Genomic DNA, 12,292 nt, shown 5'->3' with positions numbered 1-12,292 from the left:
TATTGTTATTATTGTTGTTGTTTATAATTGTTGTTTATAATTTGTACAATTAACCTCCCTGTGGTTCGATCCCGATCTTGTCGAGTTATTTATTACTTCGACACTTCTGCACTTAGAAGAAGACATTAATCTTTTAGTCGTGTCACCCTACAAGAGTTTGTTAATACCACTTTGAAGACAAACCAAAAGTACTTTTTAAAGTATCAAATTACAAAATATTACTTTGCAATAGATGCCTAAATTCTCATTCTTATAAAGCATAAATTATGACTTAATTTCACAAATAAATCAAGTCATCATATATCAAATTCAAGAGAAGAATAAGATAATTATTTATTTTTTTGTAAGAATATTTTAAATAAATATTGTACCCAGTCAGATAATTTTAATAAAATTAAATATTTTTACACACGTGCTTGTTTAATTTTAGATGCTTAAAATTATATGTACACTTATAATAGTGCATATCAATTTCTTATATAGAAGTTAAATATTGAGAATATTCATCCTAATACAATAATGGATTCAGGAAATGCTATATTTTTTTTTTTAAGATGTGTTTTTATTTAAGCAAAAACAAGAAATTCATTCACTTAAGAGAACTTGAAACTAGCTTAAATAGTCATTATTATTTGAAAGATGATGAAGTTGACATAAGGAGCAAGAGGGTTAAAATATTCAAAATATTTAATCCTAATTTTCTAACATACTTGTTAAAAAATAAACATGAGAGCTAATTCGAGGCAATGTCCTATCCTAAAGCTTTGTATTAGAAAAAGGCAACTAAAAGTAACATTGAATTTATTATGCATAATTATACAAGGAAACTAATGGATCTTCCACCAAAAAATAAATAATTAGGTCATAAGTGGATCATTAAAAGAAAGATAAAAGCTCATGGAACTATTAACAAATATAAAATAAGACTTGTTAAAGTATTCAAACATCAAGAAAATATGAACTATTTTGACATGTATTCATCTATGTTTAAAAATAACCTTTATACAAACATTAATAGCCATTGTAACTATTAACAAATTTAAAATATATCAAATAAATATAAAAACAACTTTATTAAATGATGACCTTGTTGAAGAGATTTATATGGAATAACTCAAGAAGTTTATTGTTAAAAGATAATAATAAAAAGAGTTTGTAGGCTTGTTAATTTGTTATATGATTTGAAACAAGCACTTAATAATATGAAAAATTTGGTAAGGTTATGTTGTTAAATGAGTTTAATATCAATAAAGTTAATTGATGTATTTACATAAAAAAAAACATAAATAAATGTTATGTTGTTTTATGTCTCTTTATAAATGATATGCTAATTTTAGGTAATGATAATTATATAATCAAGTCTACTAAAAAAATATTAAGTATTAAGTTTAATATGAAAAACTTGGATGATGCAGATGCCATACTACAATTAAAATTCATTAAGACATTTGATAGATTGGTATTGTCACAATCTTATTATGTTAAGAAAATTTCTGAAAATGATAATAGCATTATCAAAATATTAATGAACATAAATGTATATTTATCTAAAAGTAAAGATGAGAGGATAAACCAATTGGAATATTCTTGGATAATTGATAGTTTCATGTATGTTATAAACTATATAAGACTAAATATTGCATATTCAATTAATATATTGTGTAGATTTATCAATAATTTAAGTATATATCATTGAAAAGTAATAAATAGGGTACTCAAATGTTTGAGTTATATCTTATATTATGACCTATATTATACTGGATACCTAGTGGTACTAAAATGTGCAGTGATTTGAATTGGATATCTGATATTAAAGATTTAAAATTCACTAGTGGATATATTTTCACACTGGGTAGAGTAGTTTTGTTATGAAAATTATCTAAGAAAATGTGTACCACAAGAACCATGATGGAATTAAAATTTATTGTTCTTGAAAAAGTTGAAATGGAAGTTAAGTGGCTTTAAAATTTTTTAGAAGATTCTCCATTTGGTTAACACCAGTGCCAATTGTCAGTAATAAAAAAGGAAAAAAATAGCGTGTACAATGGTAAGTCTAAATATATATGTCAAAGATATAATACCATTAAATACTTGCCCTCGAATAAGATTATTTTAATTGACAATGTAAAATTAAAAAAAATATATGTAAAAAAATAATACCATTGAACACTTTCTCTCTAATAAGATTATTTTAATTGACTATGCAAAGTTAAATAAAAATAATACGGATTTACTAACTAAATACTTACTAACTAATTCGTCAATAAGAATGAGTTTAAAGACTTTAAAGATAAAAAAAATATAAAAATAATAATCCTATCTAGTTAGTAAGAGATCTCAAAATATATGTTTGAAAATAATCTTAATCATATAACATTCTCAATAACACTTAAAAATTATTATTTTTTGTTTTCTATAATAAAAAAGTGTTAGGTACAACATAATAAAAGATGAATTATGCTTTAATGATTCTCGTATCTTAATATATCCCATGGAGTATAAAAGAATACTTATAATAAAAAATTATTTATACATTTATGAGTGAGAAATATAACCTTTTCTTTGTAAATTTTAAAAAAAACTAAATTTTTTGAATTACTGGTGAATTCAGAAATAAAGATAAGATTTTGATCACCTTTCAAAGATAATGAGAAAAAATGCATTAACAGTGAAGAAGGAGACCAAACTAGGGAGAGAAAGAGAGACGGTTTCAATTGAAAAACAGGAGTAATAAATCACTTTCATGTTAAATTCAAAATGGCAAATAATCATTATAATTTTTTTTTCATTATTTAAGATATTTTGGGTTATCTTCTTAAAAAATGAGAATTTTGTTAACAAGTACAGAACCTATATATATATATATATACATATGAAATGAAAAATGCTGCGTTGTCTTGATTGTTGATTCCAACAATAATTTTTTTCCCAAGTCGTCTATATGATTCAATATCCTTTACATTTTATGTATAAGCTTCTCAAAGCTCAGAACTCAAAGTATCGGCCATCATCTTTGCTAACTAATAAACGTTAGCACACGCTTGTTTGCAAAACAAAATCTGCAACATATATTGCTATGGAGAACGATACAAACCTTGTACAATTGCCACAAATATTACCTTCTACTAAACTTTAATCCGTATGGTCCCCTATTATACATATCTACAAGCTCAGCTTTTACAAATCTTGCTTCAAGAAATTAAAGCACTAGTTTGATAAATCTCTCCTATCTTGTCTGGAAGTTCAGTGTCCTTATGCAGAAGGCAAACAGGAATGCGAAGAAGACTGTAAAGCCAACTAAGACTGCGGCAACCTGCCCCATGAAATCTGGGTCATATCCAAAATAATCTTGTATATAAGTCTTTATTGCAGGAGGTTCCGGGCTCCCAGGAACACTAATGGTGTCCAAAACATCACCATATTGGGACACGATTAGTCCATACACTGTCCACGCTACAGGGCAAATCCAGTAGTACCAGACCCACCACTTGGGAATTTTCTGAAATTTCAAACGGAAACAAAATTGTGTCATTACACTAGGAAGGCGAAGATGAAGTTAAAAATGATAAAATTGTGTCATTACACTAGTAAGGCGAAGATGAAGTTAAAAATGATCACAAAAGACAATACCTAAGAAAGAAAATTAACGTACCGGTCTTGGTATAAAGAAGCCAGAGAAAAGATTGAAGAGAGAATAGAATGTTGCTGCAAAGATGGCTGCTACTTGGTGGTTTGGGGTAACGGAAACAGTCATCATTCCATAGTATGTGAAGTAAAGGAAGGAAAAGAAATTGACAAAGAAGAACCAAAAGAATTTGGCTGCAGTCCATTCAAAGGACACCATGGCATACACAATAAGTGTATAATATGTAGTTTGAACAAATACGTATGGTATTTCACAAACAACCTGCATGTCGTATAGTACAGAGTTCGGTCAGTTTGATGTATATGTACCCAAGCTCTTTAAGGATACAGGTTAATTCCACTTCAACTCACCTGTGCAATGGCATAGGGTAATGCAGAATACATTCCAGCTGCTTTTTCTCGGTAAAACACGGTTCTTTCGACTGCTACAACTGGTTGTACAGTTGAGCAGTTGTTAATACCAACAAACAAGACAGAAGCGTACATGGCACCGATAATCATAGACAGATCGCTTGAGCTATCCCTGAATAATCATAGAACATACATAAATTTTTGGCCTACAGATCAACCATGTTATGTTTGTATTCTTAGCAGGAGTGATAGAGACTGACCTTTTTGTCCCGACCTTCCAGAATATGCTACCAACCATAAGAGCACAAACCAAGGTGAAGAAGTATCTAACAAGGTTGTAATCAGGACTTCTCCAGTATGTCCACCACTGCTTCCAAAGGCAAGATTTGAACTGCCCCCATGCAGACTCTGAATACTGAGTAGCGAAATAAAGGTCTTTTGCTCCTGGTGGTGGTGTGCTCAACTCCTTCACCAAAGCCTTGTTTCTCCTGCTCATATGGAAACAAGAATTGAGCTCAAAATTTGAAATTTAGCATATAACATAAATACATAATTTTCATATGGTTGTGACTGGACATACTGATGCAAGGATGAAGATTTGTACAGTTCCGCAAAGTCCATTCCAAGCCGAACTTCAGCTGCAACTGAACTCACTTCTAGCATCCATGTTGCTGGATTGTACTTCTCTTTGATTTTAGGGACTCCAGGAATGGCCTGTAAGAAGTCGGTCATTATTCATGAAATAAGGTTAAGGAATCCATCGTTATCAATTATTGGATCAAGAAAATCTTAGGGAGATCAAATTACCTCGAAGTATTCAATGATCTTGTGAGAGTTTCGACCCAATGGTCCTGAGTAGATTGCTTGTCCTCCCCTCTTCATTAATAACAATTCATCAAAGGCTTCAAAGATGTCAATGCTAGGTTGATGAATCGTACAGACAACTGTTCTTCCAGTATCCACGGTGTTTCTCACAGTCCTCATAACAATGGCAGCTGCCCTTGCATCAAGACCAGAAGTTGGTTCATCCATGAAAATGATGGAGGGATTAGCAACCAGTTCCACTGCTATTGTTAACCTCTTTCTCTGTTCTGTCGACAACCCTGTGATTCCTGGAAGCCCAACTACAGCATCCTTGAGATTGTTTAGCTCGACCAACTCCATCACTTCATCCACGAAAATCTGAGAAGATAAAATCCCACCATTTTTTTAGAGCGTAAATTACCACCTCGGACTTTAATTATGATAAGTTAAATTGTGGAACAGTAACAAATTTACCATCTTTTCTTGTTTGCTGACTTCTTTTGGGAGCCGAAGAAATGCTGAATAAATCAAAGATTCTTTAACAGTAACTTGAGGAGAGTGGATATCATTCTGTTCGCAATATCCAGAAATTCTTGCAAAAGTTTCCTGTTTCTTGGGGAACCCGGAAATTTTAATATCACCTTCAATGTATCCACCAGTCTTTCTTCCTGCCAAAACATCCATCAGTGTGGTCTTTCCAGCTCCACTGACTCCCATTAATGCCGTGAGTACTCCAGGCCTAAATGCTCCTGTTACTTCTCGAAGTAGTTGCAGCCTATCCTCTGGAACTCCTTGCTCTTTCATTTCCTATTGCCATCAATTAAAATTGGTTACTGAAGGAGTTTTAAGTGGTATTTTCTGTATAAAAGAGTTTTGGCTCACAAGTAGGATGTCTCTGGGATGAATGAAGCATTTGATAAATTGAGTTTAGACTGAAAGTAGAAAGTATTGATTCCTACCGGGGGCATGTCCACAAAATAATTCATACTGTCAAAGGACATGGCTAGAGGAGTGAAAGGAAGAACCATTCCTCTCCTAGGAGCAACTCCATTTGCTGCCTCAAGTGAATCGGCATTTCCACTAAGTCCACTGGGATTGGATGGGCTCCTCGTTCTCAAGATTGCCATTTCACCTGCGATATGACAATTCCATGTAAGGAATTGAAGCATTTTATGCAGTTCTGACAAGATTGAAACAGAGAGTATGAAATCCGTATCTTTTTAGGTTCCTTACTTGTATTGTTTCCATTAGAATGGGATAATGACTGTGTTGATCTGGTTCCTTCTTTTGTTGTTTCCTTAGAGATTATGGCCTGTGGCTTTCCAGCAGCTATTGTCAAACAAAAACATGAAGAAGATTAGCTACCTTAAAGAAGAGAATGAGTTAAAATCAGTAAAACAATTTCACATCATGCACATTTTATTGAAGGTAATGCTTTGACTTACGACTAAAGTACGCGAGAGCAAAGGTGAAGAGAACATTGAATAGAACAGCAAAGCCTAGAATAGCAGCTGTGCCAATCCAATACCAGTTCTTATCTGTGTAAACATCAAAGCTCTTGAGCACTGCTGTGCCTAAACTGGTAGAGCTGTCTGAACCCTGTAATGCAATCAATATATTCCTCTTAAACTTGCTTTTATTTATAACACAATTCTAAAGGCTAACTCTAGTATGAAAAGATGCTGCAGATAGAGTTATTTTGAACATGATATCTCACGTTTTTGTTCATCCACCTTGGTGCAGACATTTCGTTCACAGCTATGGCATTGAAACCATAAGACAAAGGTGAAACCCAATAACCCCATGCCCACCAATCTGGAATGGTACCTGTCATCATGGTAGCAACTCTCTATTAATGCATTCAAAGCCATGAATTTCAGAATTCTGACATAGCTAGGGGCTAACATGTTATTTCATTCTAACCTTTAGGTAAGATGAAACCTCCAAGCAAGAAAACAAGGAGTAGAGTGAGAGCCCCGCCGGTGTTGGCAATGATCATGGTTCTGCAGACCCCAGCAATAAGCCTAAAGAGCCCAGAAGCCATCTGTTGGATGAAAAATACCAGCAGCAGTTGCTTGAAAAACCTGAAAAACATGATCAGGAAATTGTCACTCAAATGATCATGCAATACAACATCATCGTTAATTTGAGAAGTTGTGGTTTGGCTACGCCTCTTTACCTGCTAGCTTCAGGTGCAAAACCAACGGAGTAATAGGTAATTGACACCCAAACAACAGACTCAATTATAGACATTGGCAGCTGTAGCAAGAAAGTTGGCAGAGTGAAAGTCCAGGCAGGATGGAATTGAAGATCTCTTTGCTTGTAAAATACTGGAAGCCTCTTGATTACAAGTGAGAGCTCAGCAAAACCATTGAACATGTTAATGATCATAGTAAACAAAAGGGCACCAATGTATACCGCTCCATCTTCTTCATTCCTTGTGTGCATTTTAGACTTGATGAACACTGTGGACATTATAATTGCCATAATAATAAGTTGAACCGTCTTGGCTACATAAACATATGCATTTCTCTTAACCAATATCCATTCTCGATCCCAACATGCCTTGAGTAGTTCCATTCTGGGAACAGAATACTTCGAGAATGACAGAGCTGCCTTGTGGCCTTGGGTCTTGTCAAATGGCACGGAAAGCTCATTCTCTAGCCTCATCCCTACATGGAACCTCTTGAACCTTTCAACAAATTCTGGGACTGTTACGTATCTATATGGCCTGTTTCTATCATCCCAGTACTGTTCCTGGTCTTTCTTTGAAGTAACCTGCAGTCAAGAGCCATAATAAAAACTATGAGGAGTCCGCTGGGCTTGCTTGATAGAGGCAAAAGCCCGTCAGTTGGTAATGGGCCGGTTTCAATAAAAACAAACGAAGAGGTTTTACCTCTTGTAAGAAATCAGCAGTGCCCTTCCTCTCAGGACAGCGGAACCCACAGCTCTCAAAGAAAGCAAGAATGTGTTCTCGTGGGCCCTGGTATACAATCTGGCCTTCTGATAACAGGATGATATCATCAAAGAGATCAAACGTCTCAGGAGCAGGTTGGAGCAGGGACACCAAGATCGTAGCCTCGGTGTAGTGTACAATGTGCTGCAAGCACTTCACTATTTGATATGTTGTGGAGCTATCCAGACCGGTGGATATCTCATCCATGAAAAGTGTTTTTGTGGGTCCAACAATCATCTCTCCTGGATTAATCATGGAGATTAAAACATTAGGAAACAAACAAAATGACAGCAGCTAGCTACATGCTTGCCCATATTATCATTAAACAAATGTTCTTTTGACTTCATTCGATGGATGGGCCTATATTTTAATCCTTCTTAAGCATGATTAAGTAATTGCAGTTTCGACGGCAGCAACTTCTTAAACAGGTTCCTATAACAGAGAAACGACAGCTGCGAATGGCTTTTGTAAGAAAGACACCAGCGCTGGATGTCTAAAGAGGAGTTGGTGGGAGAACAAGAAGGAAATGGTCAAATATAACATTACAGAAAGCTAATTTTAGGCCTGCATGAAGAATATGCCAAAACACAATTTGTCAACTTTAGTGTTCTCTTAAATGAAAAGCAACCCCCACCTAAATCCTTGAGTCTGGGATATATCAGTGGATAAATAATATTCGAAAATTATATTATAAATTATCAACCTGTAGTCACTCGCTTTTTCTGTCCACCCGATATCCCTCGTATCATGTCATCTCCGACGATGGTATCCTTGCATATATCAAGTCCTAGTATCTGCTCATCCACAACAAAATTATAAAATTAAAAAAAGGAGAAATTAGGAAGGTTTCGTATGATTGCATGATAGGTATTTGACACCAAAATTTCGAAATTATGACGATGTGCTTAGATGGTGGAATTAAAAAAAGAAAGCGAAAAAGTAATAATGCATCCAAAAGTTGGTTCACCAACCAAAAATCTTTAAAAAAACATAAAAATGAAGGGGTCAAGAACAGCCCGCCACGCCAGCATGGCTAGACACCAGTCAACGTGGTGGGTGGCGAGGAGAAATCTTTGACAAAAGAGAAATTAGTGGCGACAACCGTGAGTTTATCAGAAATGGAAGAGTCATAAAGACAGCTTGAACCACACATGAAGCTTCCATGCCACCATCCTCTTAAGGTTATTTCAAGCAATGATATTCCATTGTTAGGGAAATTCTATTGAACTTACTTTGAGTGTGTAGTCAGTAATGAGACTGCTTTCGACTCCTTCCATTGCAGTTGCCTGAAAATTACAGTTGAAATTTATTATGTAACTTCAAGATCTGTTAATATCTATGATGTCATGCCACGTATGCATGCATGTGGCAACTTGCTCTTTCTTAATTTGTAGCTAGCTTGGCATTTACCTTCATGAAAAGATCCACTTCTGCCTCTGGAAATATTCCAGCGTCCTTCTCTCTTCTTGCAAGCTCACTTAGGAGATCTATGGATATAAATATAAAATAACCAATTCAATTAAATTGGTCTTCATTAATTTCTTATCCCTCGATTGAAAATAGAAAATAAATGATTAAACTTTGTATAATATAATCACCATATCGTGTCCCGACCCCTTGACACCTTGCTGAGAAATCCAAGGTTTCTTTCACGGTCATTTCTCCTATGTGAACATCGTTTTGGCTGATATATGCTGATGATTTCCGTGGCATAAATTCCTTGAGTTCATATCCATTGTATGTTAGGTCTCCTGTAACCTGCTCAACGCAATAAATTAATATCCATAATTATTAAGAAAGAAATTGTATCAATTATAAGAAAACGCCATTCTTATGCAAGACAAATATATATTATATATAACAAGTATTTGTCACTAACCTTAAGACTTGGGTCCAACTTTCCTGCTAGAGCCAACAAAAGAGTTGTTTTTCCTGAGGATGGTGGTCCTAGCAGTAGTGCCATCCTGTAACGGAACGAAATTTTAAAGGTTACATCAGGTGATGAAAAAGGATAGATAATAGTAACTACAGAACGAAAAAAGATACAGATATAATTACCGTGAAGGTTTTATAATCCCAGATGCATCGTTGAGGATCGTGAGCCTAGTTCGCTGAGCCAAATTAATCCCAATTACACCAAGAGCTGATTCAACCATGTTTCTTGCTGCATTTGGAAGGGTGGGCAGAGCTCTGGTGCCAAAATGGCAGTCAGCTTCAATTGTCAAATGATCAAACCTGACCTCAATTGTCGGGAGTCGGATGCCAACCCTGCAATTACAGGGAAATTATTAATTGAGTTGACTCGACCTGCAGGGTCGAGATGAGTTGAAACAGTCATAGTAACTAAAAGAGTGAGAAGATCAAGTTTTACTGTGATCCTGTAAAGGGCTTAACATTGGATACACCAATGATTAATCAAAGACAGATTAAATAGAACAAGGTCCGATGTAACTTGGGTGACGCCAAGTTTGACTTGGTCAAATTAACATGTCACTCAAAACAATACTCACTGCTGGTTTTAATTTTTTTTTTTTTAAGAGAGGGAGAACAAAGAAAAACAATTGATGAACTATTTTTTGTTTATGATTCTAACAGCTTTACTGGGTGGCTTTAATTTCTGGAAAACAAGACTAGACTATCTGGGCCATGATGAAACAGGGGAAAATAAACAAAACCAGAAGAGCAAAAGACTAATTCTATGATAAATAATGGGAGAGAGGTTAACAAGAAACTTACTTATCGACTCTTTGTCTGAATTTCTTCAAGTATTTCTCATTATCTTCCTCTGCAACCTTAAAGAGCTTGTCGATAAAATTTTGTCTCTCATTTATGTCAAGCTTTCTCACATCAACTTCTTTGTGCTGCAACATCTTGTTGCCTTGGTCCTCAGTATCCACGAAAGATTTGATGATACTTGTTCTTAACCTATTGTATGTCGGTAACTTCTCTATGGCAGCCCATTTTAGAGCTTCTTCATCTTCATCGACAAGGTTACTTCTCCTAGATTGCCTGCCAACTGAAAACATGTCTTCCATGTTCCAGCTAGCCCTGCTTAAGCTCCTGCTTATGCTCCTGCTCAAGCTGTTGTGACTTGGTCGTCTACCAGAAGCTCGAGCTCTCTCTACGCCATCCATCTTTCTCTTTTTCTGAATTGAATTTAGAAAAAAGAAAAAAGAGAATCAGTCCCACATCATGAAATGGACAATAAAACAGCAAGAAATTGATTTAAATGCCAGAATAATGATAACAACAACAACAACAATAACAATAATAAAAGAGAAGACTTTCTGCTGTTTGCTTGCCAAGAGAAGGTTAAGAGAGCAAAGAAGAAGCAACGAATTCGATTTATCAATTGAATTAATTAAGTCCAACGTCAAAGACTTAAGTTTGGTGAGTTAGCCTAGCATGAAAGCCTGCGCCTAGTGCAACCACTAGGCTTGGTTGAGGTGAGGTCTTCATGGTACTGAAGAACACACAGCCAAGATTTTGTGTTCCTCAAAATCCTTTTTCTTCACCTACCAAACTGTTGCTAAAATAAAGGCGAACATGCAAGAACTTACTCTCTCTGGTTTCTTGAAATAAAAAAATGGAAATGATGTTGAATTCTGTTATCTCTTAGGAGGAAGGAACGAGAGAGGGCGACAAGGTCGAAAGAGGGTTGGTGGAGTTTTGAAAGTTCGCTTCTCACTTTCTCACCAAGAAAATCCTGAGGAGTTCTCCCTCCCTCTCTTCCCTTGTATATGAGAGTTAGTGGATTCAAGTTCCATTTCCTCTATAGAAGTTTGGGGGTATATATATAGTAGCAAGAGAGAAAGACGATAGGGAGCAATCTGCAGATGGAGAATTTGTCAACGTCCGTATAAAAATAACAATAGTCGATTAGAATAGTTGGTAAGTCCTGGTTGCACAGGTGTATTCTAATTTCTATTTGTTTTTGGGTTTTAATAACATTTTAAAAAAATTAACTTTTTTATTTTTTATTTTAAATTAATATTTTTTAATGTTTTTATATTATTTTAATATTAAAAATATAAAAATATTATTTTAATATATTTCTAAATAAAAATAACTACAATTATATTCTACCTACAGGTAGGACCATCTTTCCTCCCCGTTTCCCCATGCAATATTCCTGTGGAAATGAATTTATCACTGATTTTGAAGACCATTTTAATTTGACAATTTTATGGGCTCTGTACGCGTGGCCAAATGGAGGCAGTAATCACGCGGGAGAAATCCTCACTGAAGTAAAATATTAGGATTGATAGCTAATGAAAGCGGCCGTTTGTTCCATTTCATGAAAAATAGTATTTCAAAATTCTTCATATTTGTTTGCCCTTTTAAAAAATGGATGAATAATAATTAATTTTTAGTCAAATAAAATTTTAATTTATTTTTCAGAAAAGTATTTTTTTATTTTGAGTGAAATATATTTTTTTAAAAAATTGCAAAAAATTCAGAAATTTTTGTGAATAATTTGATTTTCATATCAATTTTTATTTTTATTTTTATTCTTAGTCTTTTGATTATTATTTT

The 12,292-nt window shown here is 34.5% G+C and overlaps 1 protein-coding gene across 1 annotated transcript; it reads right to left on the bottom strand.

Moving 5' to 3' along the window:
* Nucleotides 1-2,988: 2,988 nt before the first annotated feature.
* On the bottom strand, nt 2,989-11,536 carry LOC105115290 (ABC transporter G family member 29-like). The gene is made up of 22 exons (XM_011012128.1): nt 11,317-11,536; nt 10,493-10,902; nt 9,815-10,024; nt 9,636-9,720; nt 9,355-9,514; nt 9,167-9,243; nt 8,989-9,042; nt 8,460-8,550; nt 7,697-7,998; nt 6,980-7,578; nt 6,724-6,884; nt 6,518-6,627; nt 6,246-6,399; nt 6,034-6,129; nt 5,760-5,932; nt 5,275-5,607; nt 4,804-5,178; nt 4,577-4,710; nt 4,257-4,484; nt 3,997-4,168; nt 3,653-3,907; nt 2,989-3,499 (listed from the first exon to the last, which is right to left on the bottom strand). The coding sequence occupies exons 2-22, from the start codon at nt 10,888-10,890 to the stop codon at nt 3,227-3,229; spliced, it is 4,440 nt and encodes a 1,479-aa protein (XP_011010430.1). The 5' UTR covers nt 10,891-10,902; nt 11,317-11,536; the 3' UTR covers nt 2,989-3,226.
* Nucleotides 11,537-12,292: the final 756 nt, after the last annotated feature.

The sequence above is a fragment of the Populus euphratica genome, unplaced genomic scaffold, assembly GCF_000495115.2.
Source record: "Populus euphratica unplaced genomic scaffold, PopEup_1.0 scaffold667.1, whole genome shotgun sequence".
Lineage (NCBI taxonomy): Eukaryota > Viridiplantae > Streptophyta > Magnoliopsida > Malpighiales > Salicaceae > Populus > Populus euphratica.
Note: the sequence above shows the minus strand (reverse complement) of the source record. Positions and strands in the feature narration are given on the sequence as shown.